General features: G+C 50.2%; 1 protein-coding gene across 1 annotated transcript in view; it reads right to left on the reverse strand.

Annotated features, from left to right (window-relative positions):
• Positions 1 to 1,268: 1,268 nt before the first annotated feature.
• ZCWPW2 (zinc finger CW-type and PWWP domain containing 2) overlaps positions 1,269 to 20,635 on the reverse strand; it is a 109,852-nt gene continuing 90,485 nt past the window's right edge. The window contains exon 9 of the mRNA XM_075921989.2: positions 1,269 to 1,688. Within this exon, the coding sequence (XP_075778104.1) occupies positions 1,515 to 1,688 (174 nt within the window). The 3' untranslated portion in view covers positions 1,269 to 1,514. The remainder of the gene's footprint in view (positions 1,689 to 20,635) is intronic.

The following is a 20,635-nucleotide window of genomic DNA, read 5'->3' on the forward strand; positions in this document are numbered from 1 at the left end:
TACCTCAGTGATATAGAACTATTAGACAACAGGTTCTTAAAAGTCAGAGATATCAGAACTTCCCGGTGTCTGGATCCCAGATAACCAGAACCCTGGCTTGGCAGTCAAGATGTCTAGCCATCAAAACTGGCTGCAGGTTCTGATCCCATATCCATCTGGACTCAGATCAATATTTGTCAGTCCTGTATTCATGCACAACTTGGCGGGGGGGGGGGGCTTATATTGGTTAGGAGTTATTTGAGGGGGTTGGTACTTGCCAGATTTGGATCCAGGTTTTTCAGCCCCCAATGCAGGCTTGGCTGCCAGATCAGGATCTTTTCTGTGGATACAGATCCTTTGGAAACTGACTTCAGTAGCCAGAATGCCACTTTAAGCATATAACTAGGTTTCATGGGCCAACAAGCAAGGGGCCAGTCTGGGATGCTGCTTCCTGGAGCAGAGATGTGAGTCTATGGAACACTCTTCAGAACAGACACAGGACTTATTCAGTGCCAACTTACTGGACTGGGCATGAGGAGCTCCCCAATCAGTGGGGTGTGAGAGGTGACTGAACTTGCTCCCATAGGTCTTGATAAACCCCATGCCAGATAAACATCTCCTCTTTTTTTTAAAAAGAAAAATTTGACTAAGCAAGGGTATGTCTACACTACCCCGCTAGTTCGAACTAGCGGGGTAGTGTAGACATACCCCCACAGACTACCTCTAAATACATTTTGCCTCAAAAGAGAAAAGAGAAAGAAAATAAATGCTGATGAGGGAAGCATTGAGGACACTGTGTTCAATCTGAGTTTTCTGTATCTATATGGTTAGAAAAGAACCGGGGAACAGTTGGGGCCATTTGCCCTTTTATATCCTCAGAATTTTTCAAGATGGGAGGGGTTACTGGCCCCAATAAACATTCCTTCCAGAAGGTTCTGGAAGTTCCTGCTGTAAGCTTCTTGGTTCCACAAATGTGAATATCCAGAGGCCACTTAAAAAAGAAAGAAGTATTCTTAGAACAGTATGCATTATGCAGCCTTCACAGATGTGTTACCAAGGGGTGAATTTGAGCTGCATAGAATACAATGGGCATTACACAGGCAGTGCAAAGGACTAACAAACTCTATCAATGTTTCCTATTAGACAAAGACATGTAATTAAGATTATAAGACTGAAACGCAATTTATGACTACTTAAATCAATTCTTTCTGGAAATGTGAAGATCCACCGTCTTGCCAAAATGTCTCCAAAATTCAAGATGTGTTCAGAATCAATACACCAAACTTGTCTGCTTTTATTTTTAAATCTAGTTTTCAGCTATTTAACATAACAAAATATTCCATGTAAATAGCAACAAAATTATAAATGGGTATTTACTTAAAATCTCTCCTAGCAACTTGGAAATATATTTTAACTTGTTTAGCAATGTTATCAGGTAACTTTTAGCATTCAATTAAAATAATTACCTTTATAACTATGTAAATTATTCACACATGAATCTATGACTAAACGGGAAAGGTTCTATTTTTTAAGTTCTACAAGCTATCTTTGAGTTCAGCCATTAAAGAATCTATTTCTTTAAACTTGTCAGTTATGTTCTCAATACACTCTCCAGCCCTGAAAGCTATCCCATCAATAATAATACAGTCCTCTTTGGTGTAGTTTTCCATTGGGCTTCCTTCAGTACTCTCTGTGCTGCATTTAGTTACCTGAAAAGCAAATATGCATTCTCTAGATGCATTACATTAAACTTAAAAACAACATTAAACAATATTGTTACCAAGTTCAGTCAGCAAGTCAATCCATAATCAAAATATATGCAAAACTCTCACCACAAACAATCAAAGTGTGAATATGCCTGGACATTTTTCTGTACAGGCAGTCCCCGACTTACGCGGATCCGACTTACGTCGGATCTGCAGTTACGAACGGGGCTGCCCCGGAGGACACGGACTGCGGGACCTCGCGGTCCTGCCACCCGTGTACTCCGGGGCTTTCTCAGCGTCTCCCTGGTCTGCAGACCAGGAAGACGCGGAGCAAAGCCGCGGGGGGGCTCGGGCAGCGAGGCAGCCCAGGCACGCCTGGGCTGCTCCGCTGCCGGCTTCCCCGAGGCTTTGCTCCCCATCTCCCTGGCAGACCAGGGAGACGGGGAGCAAAGCCGCGGAGGACCCAGGTGGCGGGACCGCAGTGCATCTCGGTCCGCCGCCCGCGTCTTCCTGGTCTGCTGGGGTGGGGGTGGGGGGGCGCAGCTAGTACGCCCCCCCCCCCCCAGCAGACTAGGCTTTTCTCCAGACGCCTGTGGCAGAGCAGCTGGGGCGCTGCCAGTTGGTCCCGCAGCGCCGCTCTGGGTGCTACTGGACCAACCCGGCAGCACCCCAGCTGCTCTGCCCTAGGCGTCCTAATTCAGCCGCTGCTGGTCAGTTTCAGCAGCGGCTGAATCAGGATGCCTGGGGCAGAGCAGATGGGGTGCTGCTGGGTTGGTCCAGTAGCGCCGAGGAGCGGCGCTACTGGAGCAACCCAGCAGCACCCCAGCTGCTCTGCCCCAGGGGTCCCCAAGTCAGCTTCTGCTGAAACTGACCAGCGCTGACTACAGGAAGCCCGAGGCAGTGTTGCTCTACCCCGGGGTTCCTGGAATCAGCTGCTGATCAGTTTCAGCAGCAGCTGACTTGGGGACGCCTGGGGTTCTTAAGTTGATTCTGTATGTAAGTCAGAACTGGCGGTCAGTTTCAGCAGCAGCTGAATCTGGACGCCAGTTCCGACTTACATACAGATTCAACTTAAGAACAAACCTACAGTCCCTATCTTGTACGTAACCCGGGGACTGCCTGTAAATGTAAAGCATCTGCAGGAATATTGTAGTAGGTCTAAATGGACAGTATTCATAAACTGGAGATATAAATCTATAGCATTCCAGTAGGCCATGCAGGTCTGGGTAGACCCTGCTGATGCACAGTAAAAGTTCCCTAGTTCCTTTCACATACTGCTGCTTCAAATCACAGCACATCAATGTATTCGGGGAAAGTTTTAGTACCCTTAGACACTTAGTGCTATAAATTTACACCACAGCTTACTGCACAGTAAGTCCTTCTGTAGATGTGCCAATAGTAAAGCAAAATCTCTTCTATATACAGGCAGTCCCCGGGTTACGTACAAGATAGGGACTGTAGGTTTGTTCTTAAGTTGAATTTGTATGTAAGTCGGAACTGGTACATATTGTAGGGGAAACTCTAGTCAAACATTTTTTTTAGTTTTGGATAGCATAGGGAAAGGTTAACTCCCCTCTAATGTTTGTTTTGCTGTCTGTTCCCCTGTTCAGAAGATTTCACATCTATTTCTGTCCCTGTGACAAACTCAGGACTAAAGGAGTAACTCATCAAATACCAAACAGCTCTGCACCATGCTTTGAGCTAATAGCTTTATTTCCACACACCACCCAGGGTTCTAGGAGGAGGGTCCTTTTTTTGCTAACACAATGAGGCCACGCACTTTGTTTGTTTTGGTGGAGTCTTTGTTTGCCCAGGGAGCCCAGCATGTACAGGGGGAGGAGGGGCGGAGAGGCTGCTTTTGTCTGCTGTTCGGCAGCCTGTTGCTCAGGGGAGGGGGCAGCCTGTTGCTGACGGGGGGGGGGGGGGGGACGTGCAGGCTGCGAGGCCGCGGGGGTGGGGGCAGCGGGTGTGGGGAGGCACTTTTCCTCTGCCCGGCAGCTCTGCGGGATCCCTGTCCCTGCAGCCAGCTGCTGCTGCAGGCAGAAGCCAGTTGGAGCCGGCGGGCCAGAGGAGCCGGCCCGAAGAGGAGGAGGAGGTGGATTCTAGGACCCAGGTGAGCGAGCCCCGGGGATGCTGCTGTGTTCCGGGAGCCTGGCATGTATAGAGGGGAGGAGGGGCAGAGAGGCTGCTTTTGTCTGCTGTTCCGCAGCCTGTTGCTCAGGGGAGGGGGCAGCCTGTTGCTGGCAGGGGGGTGGGGGGGCGTGCAGGCGGCGAGGCTGCGGGGGGGCAGCGGGCGTGGGGAGGCACTTTTCCTCTGCCCGGCAGCTCTGCGGGACCCCAGTCGGAGCCGGCCCGAGGAGGAGGAGGATCCTAGGACCCAGGTGAGCGAGCCCCGGGAATGCTGCTGCGCATGTGCGGGAGTTGCCTCACCCCGTTCGTATCTAGGGATCCGACATAAGTCGGATCCACGTAAGTCGGGGACTGCCTGTATTGTCATTTTACTGAGATTTTAATATGTGAAGCTTAAATGTAAAAACCACTTTCTACCAAGAATACTGTAAAATGTATCTCAAACCAAAAGGAAACAATGCTATCCTGCACTATGCAAGGATAGATTATCAAACCATGGACAAAGATCAGCAAATTAATGTGGGTGCCAGGATATTGCCTGCACAGCATTTTCCTCAACTGCAGATACCCCAGAACTCTCTCTAAGTCTTAGACACTATGGTTCTTTAAGCAAATTAAAGAAGTAGAATAGTGGAGTGAGAAATTTTGCTTCACTTATCCAGAGTATGTCATTCTGGGTAGAGATATGGATCCATACATTCAACAGTGATGGGTTCTATAGTCTCCATGTTATTGGAGGTGGAGTCAGGTGTTTTGATTGACTGAATTTACTTTCTAGCTAACTTTTTACACAGACTAGCCCCTCCAGAAAGCTTCTTCCAAAGCTGTTATCATAGGTAAATAAAACACTTTTGCACATAGCAAAAATCTGTCCAACAACTAAGAAGGAGAACTGTTTAATTCAGTGGTCACCAACCAGTAGATCGGGATCTACTGGTAGATCTTGTAAGCTCTGACGGAATCCTAACTGGTTTGACCAAGAGGCTATCAAGTGCCAGCACTTCAGCTGCCCCTTCCCCCACTGCTGCATATCACCTGCCCTTTGCCTTGGAGCTGTCCCCTCAGGAGCCTCTTGCTTTCTGCAGGGAAGGTGGAGGAGGGGTGCTGATGTCAAGGTGCCCCCCTCTCCCGCTCTGTATCCTTACTAGAGCAGAGAGGTGGCACAACAGGACTTGGGATGGAGTTTGCTGGCTGCTTTTGGGAGTGCTCAAGGGCCAGGTCAGGGATAAGCCTGCTTTAGCACCAATGCACCACCACCCAGGAGCCACCTGAGATAAGCAATGCCCATCTGGAGCCCACATCCTGAAACCCTATCCCATCATAAATCCCCTCCTGCACCACAAGCTCCTGTCTTAGCCCTAAGCACCCCTGCATCCAAATGCCCTCCCAGAGACGGCACCTAGAACACCCTCCAGCAACCCAACTGCCTTCCACAAGCTCAGCTCAGAGCTCCCCTCACTCTCCAAATCCCTTAACCCAAGACCAAAACCTGCAGTCCAAACCTCTGCCCCAGCCTGGTGAAAGTGAGGGAGAATGGGGGAGGGAGGAAGGACAGAGTGAGTAGGGGTGGGGCCTCAGAGAAAGCACACAAAGGAGGCAGGGCAACTGTATTTGGGTTTGAGGTAAATCTTGGATTGCAATTAAATTCAAAAGTGATCTTGTGATTACAAAGGTTGGAGACTACTGGTCTAATCTAACAAAAGCACATAAAATGGGTTAAGCCCCAAGGGTTGTTGATGAAATGTAAGAGTATTGTCATCCATCAGTTCTCCCTAAAAAGAGAGACAATACAACATTACTGAGCAATCTCCTCCAAAAAGAAAGAGATGAAAATATAGAGGGTGAGAGGAATTTATGGACCCATCTCTCTACCCAGAACAAAAATTTCCAGGTAAGTGTAATAGATTTCCTCATTCTCGCTTTGAGAGATGGTTTCATAAATTCAGTAGTCATGCAATTTTTGTAATACTATAAACCTACCCTGATCATTACCAATTGTTGGGCTGGCTAAGAGCCACATCTTAGAAAACCCTTCTGCCAGAATCTACTTCACCTAACTGAAGTTTATTAGCCTTACAGAAATTAGCCAATGTATTCAGGGACACTCAAGATTGCTGCCTTGCAAAACTGTTCATATATTGCGCTGGACTGAACCACTCATGAAGATGCCATTTCATTCATAGAATGGGCTTTAATTCGCCTTACATTCCTTGGGAAATCTGCCCTCTTCCAATTATACCTTGCTATGAAGGACTGGGAAGCTTTCTGTCACTTAGGCGCTGTCTAGACTATATGCCTCTGCTGACAGAGGAATGTAAATTAGACTAACCGACATAGCGTATGTCTACACTACAAAGTTAATTTGAACTAACGGACGTTAGTTCAAATTAACTTTGATAGGCGCTACACTAGCGCTCCGCTAGTTTGAACTTAATTCTACGAACTAGGTAAACCTCATTCTACGAGGACTAAGCCTAGTTCGAACTTACTAGTTCGAATTAAGGGGTGTGTAGCCCCTTAATTCGAACTAGTGGGAGGCTAGCCCTCCCCAGCTTTCCCTGGTGGCCACTCTGGCCAACACCAGGGAAACTCTATTGCCCCCCTCCCGGCCCCGGACCCCTTAAAGGGGCACGGGCTGGCTATGGTGCCCGTGCCAGGTGCAAGTGTGCCAGCACCCAGCCAGCAGACCCTGCATCTGGCACGGCTCGAGCCAGCCACCCGATGCCCCCCAGCCCTCCCCCTCTTCCCGGGACTAGGCTGGCGGCTCCCGGGAACTTGCCCAGGACCGCAAGACGCGGGCACCCGCCTGGTCTAGTGCGGACATCGTGGACCTCGTCCACGACCTCCGCACTAGGCACAGGAAAGTGGCCGTCTAGGGCAGGAGAGCTGCCAGTTTGGCCACGCAGGAGCAGGTGTGCATGAAAATCAAGGTGGTCCACTGAGACCCCCGACCCTGAGCCCTGAGCTTACAATGGCCGTACTGGGTCAGACCAAAGGTCCATCTAGCCCAGTAGCCTGTCTGCCGACAGCGGCCAACCCTAGGGACCCTGGAGGGGATGGACCGAAGACAGTGACCAAGCCATTTGTCACGTGCCATCCATCTCCAGCCTTCCACAAACTTTGGGCAGGGACACCACTCCTACCCCGGGCTAATAGCACTCCATGGACCCAACCTCCATGACTTGATCTCACTTCTCTTTAAACTCTGTTCTAGTTCTAGCCTTCACAGCCTCCTGCAGCAAGGAGTTCCACAGGTTGACTCTTTGCTTTGTGAAGAACAACTTTCATAGAATCATAGAATCACAGGACTGGAAGGGACCTCGAGAGGTCATCGAGTCCAGCCCCCAGCTCTCAAGGCAGGACCAAGCTCCGTCTACACCATCCCTGACAGATGTCTATCTAACCTGTTCTAAAATATCTCCAGAGAGGGAGATTCCACCACCTCCCTTGGCAATTTATTCCAATATTTGACCACCCTGACAGTTAGGTAAGTGTAATAGATTAATGTCCAATCTAAACCTCCCTTGCTGCACTTTAAGCCCATTACTCCTTGTCCTGTCCTCAGAAACCAAGAGGAACAAATTTTCTCCTTTCTCCTTGTGACACCCTTTTAGATATTTGAAAACCGCTATCATGTCCCCCCTTAATCTTCTTTTTTCCAAACTAAACAAGCCCAGTTCATGAAGCCTGGCTTCATAGGTCATGTTCTCTAGACCTTTACTCATTCTTGTCGCTCTTCCCTGTACCCTGTCCAATTTCTCCACATCTTTCTTGAAATGTGGCGCCCAGAACTGGACACAGTACTCCAGCTGAGGCCTAACTAGTGCAGAGTAGAGCAGCAGAATGACTTCACGAGTTTTGCTTACAACACACCTGTTGATACAACCTAGAATCATATTTGCTTTTTTTGCAACAGCATCACACTGTTGACTCATATTTAACTTGTGGTCCACTATGACCCCTAGATCCCTTTCCGCCATGCTCCTTCCTAGACAGTCGCTTCCCATCTTGTATGTATGGAACTGATTGTTCCTTCCTAAGTGGAGCACTTTGCATTTCTCTTTATTAAACTTCATCCTGTTTACCTCTGACCATTTCTCTAACTTGCTAAGGTCATTTTGAATTATGTCCCTATCCTCCAAAGAAGTTGCAACCCCACCCAGTTTGGTATCATCTGCAAACTTAATAAGCGTACTCTCTATCCCAATATCTACATCATTGATGAAGATATTGAACAGTACGGGTCCCAAAACAGACCCTTGCGGAACTCCACTTGTTATCCCTTTCCAGCAGGATTTAGCACCGTTACCAACAACTCTCTGACTACGGTTATCCAGCCAATTGTGCACCCACCTTATCGTGGCCCTATCTAAGTTATATTTGCCTGGTTTATCAATAAGAATATCATGCGAGACCGTATCAATGCCTTACTAAAGTTTCTGTTACTAGTTTGAAGCCTGCTACCCATTCCTTTCCTTTGGTGTCCTCTAGTCCTTCTATTATGGGAACTAATGAAGAACTTTTCTTGATGCACCCTCTCCACCACCACTCATGCTTTTATAGACCTCTATCCTATCCCCTCTCAGTCTCCTCTTTTCTAAACTGAAAAGTCCCAGTCTCTTTAGCCTCTCTTCATATGGGACCTGTTCAAACCCCCTGATCATTTTAGTTGCCCTCCCCTCTCCCACCCTCTCTCTTCCCCTCTCCCACCTCCTTTTCCCACTCTCCCCGAGTTTAGTTCAATAAAGAGAGATTCTATTTTTGACCACGTGTCCTTTATTTTGTACATCAGGAAGGGGGTCTAGGGAAGGGTAAGTGGAAGGAGGTGAGGGAGGAATGAGGTACAAGCCCGCGATGGGGAGGACTGGGCTGGCTCTGCAGGCTTCTGGGGGTGGAAGCTCTCCTGCAGCCCCCCAATTGCCCCCTCTCCCCAGATGGCAGCCTGCGGCTAGTGCAGCCGGGCTGATGGCCGAGTGCTGTGATGTGCCCAGTGTGGGCACTCAGGGCACTCCAAGCCAGGACTGCTTTGCAAGCGGGGAACCCCTGAGAACTGTCTGTCCGGGGTGGGGGTCGGGTCCCTTTAAGCACAGCCCTCGGCTAGCCTGAGGCAGCAGCTCCACGCTCTAAGTCCTCATCTGATGCCCTGCCGGCATTGCTTCCGGCCATCCTTAACCCCGGTTCAGGGTCCACTTAATGTGGACATGCTAGTTCGAATTAGCAAAACGCTAATTCGAACTAGTTTTTTAGTCTGGATCCGTTAGTTCGAATTAGCTTAGTTCAAATTAACTAATTCAAACTAAGTTAGTTCGAATTAGCGCTGTAGTATAGACATACCCATAGTCAGTGAAGCAGGGATTTAAATATCCCCCGTTTCATTAAAATAAAAATCGCCGCCATGCTGTGCAAGCTCAGCTGATCGTCGGCACAGCATGGCAGTCAAGATGCGGATCGGTTGACAGGGAACGCCTTTTTCGACTGCTCCCTTATGCCTTGTGAAATGAGGTTTACAGGAGCGGTCGACAAAGGCATTCCTTGTTGACCGATCCGCGACTTGACTGCTGTGCTGTGCCAACTATCAGCTGAGATGGCACAGCACAGAGGCCATTTTTATTTTAATGAAGAGGGGGATATTTAAATCCCTTCTTCATTGACTATGTCGGGTAGTCTAATTTACATTCTTCTGTAGGTAGAGGCATGTCGTCTAGACATATTCTAAGGTACATTGTATATTACAATAAACAAAGTGGAAGATTGACTTAAGGATTTTATACTGTAAACAAACATCTTAATTTATCTTCTAGACATCTAGGTGTGTCAAATACTTTCTTTTGGATTGGGAAAAAAGAGGAGAGCAAAATCTCCTGGGATTAGGAGACAAAGAAAATTATCTCAGGAATGAATGCTGGGTCTGTCTGTCAAACCACCCTTCCATTATAGGAAAAACAATAATTTTGAGTAAAGAAATAGAAAGGTCCTAATACCCTTCCTGTGGGTGTTATCGACACTAGAAAGATGGCCTTAATTGTCAGGAAATATAGTGTCACTTCGAAGAGTTGGTCAAAAATTGAACTTCTCCTTCCCCCCAATAGGATTTAATATTAGAAAAGATCCCACGGAGCTATCTCAAAAAGGAAGAAAATCTGACTGGGACATGAGCATTGATTATTTATTTGTTTATTTATTTTTCATTTGTTATTATGGGGTCAGATAAGTTGACCCTTAGCTGCCAGAACTCAGGCTATAACCAATGCCTGAGATATAAGTGAGTTTACAATAGCTCCAGAGACAGACCAGTATTCTGTAAGAATTTGAGCTGCAATTTAACTAGTGCTAATCCTATTGTGTATCTTTCTGATGAGCATCAAAAATCAAATCTTCTCCATATTACAGTCTGAACCTCTCTTGTCCAGGACTCTCTGACCCAGCAACATTGTGGTCCGGTAGGAACACGGATATTGCTTGACCGGAGAGCCCCTGGACTAGAGAGCTGAGTGACGACGTGTTGGCATAAGCAGCAGCCCTGGGACAGCGGAGCCGTGGCAGCCCTGGCAGCCCAGGACAGCGGAGCCACAGAAGCTCTGGTGGCCTGGAACAGGGGAGCTTGCAGCAGCTCCAGTGGCCCGGATGTGGCCAGACAGCCCGCCTCCATCACATCCATCTTATTTGCCTTCCTGAAGCATACAGGACAGAGAAGGAGCAATAAAATCAGCATAGTCTATGCTGGCTCATCTGATCCTGAGAAGCTGAAACATAGATATGAGGAGAGATCAGGATATGTGAGACTGCCACCGCCTGGCACCTATGTTGATTCGAACACACACACAGTCCCTGAGAGGAATTTCCCACTGAGAAAACAATGTCCAGTACTTCAAAATTTAATCACCTCAAATCTCTCTTACAAGTGTAAATTAAGTTCACAACTCCCTTGTAAGAACTGGTCTCACAGCAGACAGACCAGCATCAATTGGCATTACAGATAAGAAAGAGAAATACGTGACCCCATAAGTATATAAGATGGGCCCAGCACACACTCACTTTGAGTGTCATTCTACCCTCTACCTGCTGGTCGGGTTAGGTGTTTGACCTCCCGAGGTTCTATGGGGACGCCCACCTCGTATTTTCGTCTTTCCTAGGAATTGAGGGACCGGCCCTGGCCTGACATGCTGGAGTCGAGAGGCACAGAAGGGGGTAAAAATGGTACCTGGATGTGGTCCTCTGTCTTAAGTGTACACATAGCAAGAGTAAGCTGTTACTTGGTACCATTATTTCTATTTTTCTATCTTTATCTTCTTTGTAACCATTTTAAGACCTATATTTTGCTAATAGTTAAGAAATAGAATAATAGCCATTGCAACCATATGATTTATAAGCTTCCTCAATAAACCTGTAACTGTTTAAGCTTTAACCTGCCTCCTTCAGTTGCTGTAACAGAACCAAGCACAATTTAAAAGAACTTCAGCCGGTCTAAAGGGACAGTTATAGGAAGAGCTTGGGCGTTTGGATCTGTGTCACTCCCAGGTGACAGGATCCACTGGGGCATCTTTCAGTCTTTCCTCAAGGCTGCCCGCTGCGAAGGTATTATGAAAGTCTAGCAGCTGAAATCTAAGATGTAATAAGCTCTTCCTATATAACGGGGCGTCTGTTGGCCTGCTGGCCACCCTCTGCGATGGGACCCCGGTCCTAGCAGTAAAGGCACGGACGTTAAACCTTTTCTCGGAAACATACACACACACACTGCCCTGACCGTCGGCTGACACCGGAGCAGCACAGCTGACCAGAGTAGCAGAGTGGCAGCAGCTCCAGCAGCCCAGGATAGTGGAGCCCCAGCATCCAAGGCAGCCCAAAACAGCAGAGTGCAGCAGCTCTGATGCCCCAATGCCTGGTGGCTCTGGAGATTTAAGAACTGCTAAAACTGCTTCACAGTCTCTGCAGAGAGCTAATTCTGTCAATAAAATTTTGAACATGGGTTCTTTTTTTCTACATTAGATGCTTTGTCTTCACTGAGTTTACCATTCCATTCTTGCAGCCTTAAGCATGTTTGCCAGAATGGAACTGCAAGAGACAGTTCAATCTGAGCCCACTGAAAATATTTTCAGGTATTTTCTGTCTCTTTAACCTCGTTCCCTTTTTGATCTCTTATTGCTGAACGCTCATGGAAGATACCTCAACAGCAGTCTTATACAGAATAGACTTGAAAAACGGTATGGGGATCCTCTAAGACTATGATGTCTGTGACGGGGCGGGACCCACATACCCTGGTGAAGCGGGCCCACCCCGCACTGACCCCGTGATCGCCCTGTCACTCCTGGGAGCGGCGCAGGGCTCGGTAGGAGCGTGCGCGCCTTGTAGCGCGGCGGCGGCTCAGCTGAGCGGCAGTGCGGAGGGCACCGCAAGGGAGCTGTCAGCAGGAGGTGAGGGGGGGGCGGAGTCACAGGGGCTGACGTCAGACGACGGCGGTGACGTCAGACGTCCCCGCCGCAGCTGCGGCGGGGAGTTTAAAATGGAGGAACGGAGGAGCCGAGGAGGGAGGGGGTGTGAGGAGGAGGAAAGAATAGGGGAAGCCAAGGCAAGCCAAATGGGGTGGAAGTAGCCCAGGGCAGGGCAAGGAGCCGGCGCACCGGTGGGTTGAGGGTCGTTACCCCTCCGGTGGGACAGGTCCTGGAGAGTCTGTCCTTAGGGCCCTGGGCTGGGGTCCGGGAGAGAGGGTGGGCCCGGACCCCCCTCCCCGCAGTTCCGTGGCTGCAGGTGTACCAACACGGGAAAAAGGGGACTGTGACTAAGAGACTAAAGGGGAAGAAGAGGAGGGGGAGCGGGACGAACCCCCACACGTGGTGGAGAATGTGGGTAAGATGAACCCCTAGACAAAGGGGGTGTAAAAAAAATCGGGGAAAAAGGGGGGGGTGTAGGTAGCACTACAAACTGGTGGATACTGAAGTAAAGGAAAGGGCCCCCAGGCAAACATGGAGGCGTCAGACATGTTTAAGTGGTTAACAGAAAACCAACGGCAGCAGCACCAACAGCAGACGGCCCTCCTGCAACAGCTGGCAGTACAGCACCAGGATCAACAGCGGCAGCTCCTCACCGAGGTGGCAGACCAGTTTCAGGCGAACCAAGAGCGGTGGGTGAGACAATGGGGGGTTCTGGGACAAGGACATCCCGGGGGGCAGGGCGACGAGGTGGTGGAAGGGGGGGCCCTGGCCCAGTTGCCAGTAAGGTTGGCCAAGATGGGGCCCTTAGACAACCCCGAAGCGTTCTTGGTCACCTTCGAACGGGTGGCCACAGCCGCCCGGTGGCCAAAGCAACATTGGGCAACGATTCTAGCTCCCTACCTCACGGGCCCAGCTCAGTTGGCCTATCGGAGCCTAGATTCACGTGAAGCCCTACATTATTTTAAAGTAAAAGAGGCTATACTGGACCAGTTAGGGGTTACACCAGAGTCCTATCGCCAAAGGTTTAGGCAGGAAAAGTACCCTCCCGGAGCAAGACCCCGGGCCGTGGCCCAAAGGTTGAGAGAAGCCGGCTGGCGCTGGCTGGAGACAGAACAGCAGACCGGGCCTCAGGTGGCCGAGAAGGTAGTCTTGGAGCAGTTTATCAATATCTTGCCAGGGGGGGCCAACGGTGGGTCCGCTGCCACCATCCCGCATTGTTAAACGAGGCGGTTACCCTTATGGAGGATTTTTTGGTGGCAGAGGGAGGAGAAGGGGGGAGTGGAAGCCGGAAGGAACCCGCAGCAGGGCAGGGCAGAGGGGGGGTGCAACCCTCCTCACGCTTTGGGGAGAGGGCCGTGGGGGGAACCCCCCCCGGATCCCCCCAGCCCCGGCAGGAGGTGACTGGCCCCGGTATGGAGCAGACCTACAGTGGCGGAGCCCATGCCACGTCCCCCACCTCGAGAGATTCGGAAGGAGAGCTCAACTCCGGCGCGAGCCCCAACGGGAGGGTGCTACCAGTGCGGACAAGAGAGACACTTCCGACGCGACTGCCCTTATATGGATTGCTCCTACGGGCAGGTAAGGGTGGGCCCAGACACGGGGGAAGCTCAAGGACATGGGAGGATCTTGAGGGAAATAGAGGTAGAGGGTCAGGCGGTCACCGCTCTCGTGGATTCAGGATGTGGCCAGACCCTGGTCCGAGCGGATCTAGTGGAAAGGGGGGGTCCTAGAGGGCCCCCGGTAATGGTCCAGTGCGTGCATGGGCAAGTGGAATTGTACCCCATGACGTGGGTACACCTCAGGGATGGGACGCAAGAAGGGTGGGCCTACGTAGCCCTCGTCCCAGGGTTGGTGTATCCTGTCCTGTCAGGACGAGATTGGAAGGGTTTTGAGCGAGCCCTGCGGGAATGGCCGGGGCAAAAAGCTGCAGCAGGGACTGTAGCCCTCACGGCTGACCCGAAAAACACCCACGAAGGAGGGGGTGTGGGGGCGGAGCAAGAAGAGACAGAGGAGGGGGTAGATTGGCCCTCAGATTTTGTGAGAGAACAGAGGGAGGACCCCCTGCTACAGCAGGCATGGGAACAGGCCACCGGGGATAAGGGGGAAAGCGATAACCCCCGAGGGGCTTTAACCTACCCCCGGTTCGAGATACAGGGCGACAGATTATACCGGGTCATTGAGGGAAAGGAGGAAGGAGAAATAATCACCCAGCTATTAGTACCGGGCAAACGCCACTGGCGCCTATTAGAGCTAGAGCACAGTAATCCGTGGGCTGGCCATTTGGGGTATGAAAAAACCATCCGCCATCTGCTTCAACGATTTTACTGGCCAGGAATTTACCGCGCCACGAAGGACTTTTGTGATTCTTGCCCAGAGTGTCAGAAGACCAGCGTGGGGCATGTACTGCGGGCACCTCTGGTGCCGCTGCCCGTGGTGAGGGTCCCTTTCCAGAGGATTGCTACAGACTTGGTAGGTCCCCTGGAGCGAACGAGGAACCGATGCCAGTACATCTTGGTAGTCATCGACTACGCAACCCGGTACCCGGAGGCAGTACCCCTACACAATATCACAGCCGCCACGGTGGCGGAGGAACTGGTCAAGATCTTCGCGAGGGTGGGCCTACCGGAGGAAATCCTTACCGACCAGGGGACGAACTTCACCTCCACCTTGATGAAGGAATTATGCCGTCTATTTCGGGTCAAGGCGTTGAGGACCTCCGTATATCATCCACAAACGGACGGACTGGTCGAAAGATTTAATCGAACACTCAAGGGTATGCTCAGAAAGTTCGCCCAGGAGGAACCGAATGCATGGGACCAAGCCCTGCCGCCCCTCATGTTTGCGGTAAGAGAGGTGCCACAGGCCTCTATGGGGTTCTCCCCCTTTGAGTTGTTATACGGCAGGCAACCACGGGGGATTTTAGACGTAATTCGGGAAACCTGGGAGGAACAAGCTATCCAAGCCTTAGGGACAGTACCCTATATCCTTAGGTTGCGGGAAAGACTACAGCGGGTGGGGGAATTTGTGAAGCAGAATCTCCTTGAGGCACAGGGTCAACAAACGCAGTATTATGATAGGAAGGCACGGCTGCGTACGTTCCAGCCCGGCGATAGGGTTCTGCTCCTACTGCCGGAACAGACTTCCAAGCTGTTGGCCCATTGGCAGGGCCCCTTTGAGATAATTCGTAGAGTAGAGGAGGTGAACTACGAAATCAGAATGCCAGGGAAGCGGAAGGCCACCAACATTTATCATGTTAACCTCCTGAAAGGATGGCGGGCGAGGGAGAGCTTGATGGGAGTCACGGTGGGGGCTGGACAGGAGTTTCAGGTGGGCCAAGAATTAGCAGTAGAACAGCGAGGGGAACACCTAAGTGAGTTAGCTGCGTTTCCGCAGGTTCTTACCGACGCCCTGGGACAAACGGAGGTCACTCGCCACCATATACGGACCAAACCGGGATGTACGGTCTGTGACCCGGTGTGACCCCTCCCTCGGAAGTTGTGGCCGACGGTCTGGGAAGAAGTGAACAAGATGCGGAGGTGGGGTGTAGTGGAGGAGTCGCACAGTGCTTGGAGGAGCCCCATCGTGTTGGTCCCGAAAGCTGACGGCACCATTCGATTTTGTATCGACTTTCGAAAAGTCAACGCGGTATCCCAGTTTGACGCGTATCCGATGCCCCGTGTTGATGAGCTACTAGAGAGGCTGGGAACGGCGAAGTACTTGTCCACCCTCGACCTGGCCAAGGGATATTGGCAAATACCGCTGACCATGGAATCCCGGGAAAGAACGGCCTTTTCGACACCCTTTGGCCTGTACCAATTTGTAAGGCTGCCCTTCGGGCTCCAAGGGCAGCAGCCACCTTCCAACGCCTAATGGACAAAGTGCTACACCCCCACGAGACGTATGCCGCCGCCTATATAGATGACATAATCATTTACAGTACGACCTGGCCCGAACACCTAAAACGTGTGAGGGCCGTACTGACGTCATTAAGAGAGGCAGGATTAACGGCCAACCCCTCCAAATGCCATTTTGACCAGCAGGAGGTTTCCTACTTGGGCTACATGGTCGGTGGGGGCAGAATCCGACCCCAAGTAAGTAAAATCGAGGCGCTGCGAGATTATCCGGCCCCGAACACAATAGGGTTGGGGGGCTATTACCGCCGGTTCGTGCCCAACTTTTCAACGCTGGCTGCCCTGTTGACGGACCTCACGCAGGAAGCAGCGCCAAAAAAGGTACGCTAGGGGCCCCAATGCGAGGAGGCCTTTAGGAGACTAAAACAGCAGCTGACACAAGCCCCAGTGCTGGCCCAGCCAGACTTCACAAAACCCTTTGTCCTACAAACGGATGCCTCGGAAGTAGGTCTCGGGGCGGTGCTGTCACAGGGGGACGGAGGGGAGGAACACCCCATTGTGTATGCCAGCCGTAAGTTACTGCCCCGGGAACAGAAATATTCCACGATAGACAAGGAAGCACTGGCAGTAAAATGGGCCGTTAACTTGTTGCGGTATTACCTCCTAGGCAACCCGTTCAAGGTGGTGACAGACCATGCCCCCCTGCGCTGGCTACTCGCCATGAAGGATGCCAACGCTCGCATTATGCGATGGTATCTGTCACTTCAACCATACCGATTTGAAGTCCACCATCGAGCCGGGAAAGCCCACGGGAACGCGGACTTCTTTTCAAGGAACATGAAAGAGGAACAGGGAGGCCGGGCAGCGGGAGCGGAGAACGTAAGGGGGAAGGCGTGTGACGGGGCGGGACCCACATACCCCGGTGAAGCGGGCCCACCCCGCACTGACCCCGCGATCGCCCTGTCACTCCTGGAGCGGCACGGGGCTCTGTAGGAGCGTGCGCGCCTTGTAGCGCGGCGGCGGCTCAGCTGAGCGGCAGTGCGGAGGGCACCGCAAGGGAGCTGTCAGTAGGAGGTGAGGGGGGGGGGCGGAGTCACAGGGGCTGACGTCAGACGACGGCGGTGACGTCAGACGTCCCCGCCGCAGCTGCGGCGGGGAGTTTAAAATGGAGGAACGGAGGAGCCGAGGAGGGAGGGGGTGTGAAGAGGAGGAAAGAATAGGGGAAGCCAAGGCAAGCCAAGTGGGGTGGGAGTAGCCCAGGGCAGAGCAAGGAGCTGGCGCACCGGTGGGTTGAGGGTCGTTACCCCTCCGGTGGGACAGGTCCTGGAGAGTCTGTCCTTAGGGCCCTGGGCTGGGGTCCGGGAGAGAGGGTGGGCCCGGACCCCCCTCCCCACAGTTCCGTGGCTGCAGGCGTACCAACACGGGAAAAAGGGGACTGTGACTAAGAGACTAAAGGGGAAGAAGAGGAGGGGGAGCGGGACGAACCCCCACAGTGTCCAACAAGCTAGCCACTAGCTACATGTAGTTATTTGGTTGTTAAGTGTGGCTTGTTCGCTATAACATTAGCCACTACAGTGGCTACTGCTTCAGAACTGGTTGGACACCACGGCTCTAGAATTTCTTTGCTTCATATTTGCATGTGTGACCCTAACTACAGAGGGAGGAGCAGCAAAAGAGAAGGTTGAGGATATGGAGTCATAAGTCTGCAGAGGACAGCATAAGCCTAAACTTTTTTGCTTAAGAGACTCTAAAATGGCTGTCAAGAAGGCAGACCCAGAGCCTATTTTAAAACAACAGCCTGTGGCCATTGCAACCCCTCTGCAAAAGGAAGAGTGGGCAGAGTGGGGAATACTAATTTTTCAGTGCTGCAAGTGGTTCTTGAGAAACCTCAGGTAAGGGAATATTTTGACCACAACACACACACTAGTAGGAACAGAGGGAGGTCCCTGCAACACTCATAGCTCCCTGGCACGATCCTTTGGCTGGTGGAGGCAGAGGATGGAGTAAATGTGACTAGGGTCCTGCAGTTTTATGGTGCACCAGTTCTGTTGATTAAAACCCCTAGGGCCTCTATTGTTCACTCAGTGATGGGAGCCTACTTTGCATCAGTGGCTGCAGATAGGTCATTGGTGTCCTTGGTTATTTGTTCAGCTCCCAGTGGCTTCCTCAGTGTATGCTCCTGGGGTTGGACACAACCTGGTCTACATCAGGAGGCATGGCTTGGGCCCTAGTGCTCTGTGGCACTTTCTTTAAAGCCTTGTCTTACTAGGGGCCTCATTTGCCTGTAGCTACCATCATACTATTCCATGGAGCAAGCCAGCAGCCTGCTTCCCAATCATGGTAGCACCAACTTTGGAAGAACAAAATAAACTTTTCCACTTCAATGCACTCAATCCCTGTGCTTACTCTTCTTTTATGCTTTTACAGCCAATATAAGGGGTAATTTGTGGTGAAACACTGAAGGTCTGTGAGATGAATTTTAATAGCCCTTTAAAAGACACTTGCACAAAGAAAAAAAGGGGAGAGCAGAAGGGAAAAGAATGTAGAAAAACAGAAAAAATAAGTAGGTTATGGACAAATTACAAAGGTCCTAACTTCATCTGCTTCACTTGTGGAGATAGGAAAATTCTGAAGGGGCTTTTAAGTGGAAGAATTTATCTTGAGAGTCAGCCCTGATCATCAAACCACTGACTCTGCTACTGATAAAATGTAAATAAAGAACTCCTCACTACGTATTGAATCTCTCTTGTCCAGGTCTCTCTGGCAAGGGCATCATTTCAGGTGCGTAGGGGGGCAGCAGCCATGCACTCTGGGATGTAGCTTGCTTTTCATCCCGTTCCCCAGATGCTAAGGAAATGAGGAGAAAGTGCTGTATTCTGTGCATTCCTCTCACACGTAGCTGGTGAGCTCCCTCACACCATTAGCATCTGGGGAACAGGATGAAAAGCAAGCCATGTCCTGGAGCACACAGCTGTTGCCCCCACTACACTCCCAAAATGGTGCCCTTGGTCTTTGGTCTGGCAACATCCATAGTCTGGCAGGACTATGGATATTGCTGCACCAGAGACCCCCTCGACCAGAGGGTTGGGTAATCATGGGGTTGGCCACAGCAGCTCTGGAACAGTGGCGCCATAGCAGTTTCAGTGGCCTCGGGTTAGCAGAGCCCCAGCAGCCCCAGGGTGGCAAAACCACAGCAGCCCTGAAAGCTTTGGGGCAGTGGAGCTGTGGCAGCCCCAGTGGCCTTGGGGAAGCATATCCACGGCTGCTCTGGCAGCCTTGTGGTAGTGGAGCCCGCAACAGCCCTGGAGAGTGAAGCCACAACTGCCACAGCAGCCCCAATATTTCTAACTGAACAATTTGGAAAGGACTTATTTTATTTCCAAAGTTATAATGGGAATATAAGTCCTCCCTCAGTGATATTCATCTTGAAACAAGGTGACTTTTTGTAGTATAGACCATATTACATTTCAATGAAATCAAGTCTTCAACTTGTTTTAATATTAAACAGTCCTATAGATAGTTTCAATATTTAATATATAACTTTAAGCCATTACTTTTTAAGTTTTTTCAACCAGTATTAAAGCAGAATGTAAACTTGTTTTGTTTACAGTTCCAACTCAGAAATTCCAGACTTCCAGTGAGGTTTAAGCATGACGCACACTGCTACTACTATTGGGCTCACAAATGCTAATTGTCATAAAAATGTTTAAATACTTTCAAGCTCTTTATTCATGTCAATTTATTCTTATCTTTTAAACTTGTAGACTGAAAGGCTAAACAAAATGTATGCATTTATTTTATGCTACACAGACTGATGTCACAGAACTGTAACAGGAACAGAATGAGATAAAACATTCTTAGATGAGAGATTCTGGAATGGGCAAGAACAAGAAAGGCCAGTGATCTGTGGAATGTAGAACATTTATAATGTTGGACAGCATTTTGTAGGATGCTGAGGGTCAATAAATAAAATGATAAATCTATAGCCCATTTTTTTCATTTTAGGAGAATATTAAAATGCTGAATAAAAGTATAGGACATGAGAGGAAGGTAGGAGAGCCTTCTGCTAATGTTGACCTATTCCCATTTCATCACAAAAGCATTAGGGTACGTCTACACTAACCCCCTAGATCGATCTAGGGAGGCTACTGAGGGTGACCGAAATTGCAAATCAAGCCCGGGATTTAAATATCCCGTGCTTGATTTGCATGTTCCTGGCAAGTCGCCATTTTAGAAATTGACTAGCCCGAAGTAACTGCCTGCTTCTACACACGGCAGTGAAACAGGATTCCGATTTAAAGCCCTAACTCAAATTAGCTGGTATTCCTCCTGGTATGAGGTTTACCAGCTAATTCGATTCAGGGGCCTTAAATTCGCACTGTCTAAACACAGGAAGTCAAAGGAAGAATACTCTTCCTTTGACTTCCTTTACTACTTGGGTATGTCTAGACTGCATCCTTCTGTCGGCAGAGGGATGCAGATTATGCAGGTCGACATTGCAAATGAAGCGGGGATTTAAATATCCTGCATTTAATTTGCA

Source organism: Pelodiscus sinensis, chromosome 2 (assembly GCF_052426305.1).
Source record: "Pelodiscus sinensis isolate ZL-2025 chromosome 2, ASM5242630v1, whole genome shotgun sequence".
Taxonomy (NCBI): domain Eukaryota; kingdom Metazoa; phylum Chordata; order Testudines; family Trionychidae; genus Pelodiscus; species Pelodiscus sinensis.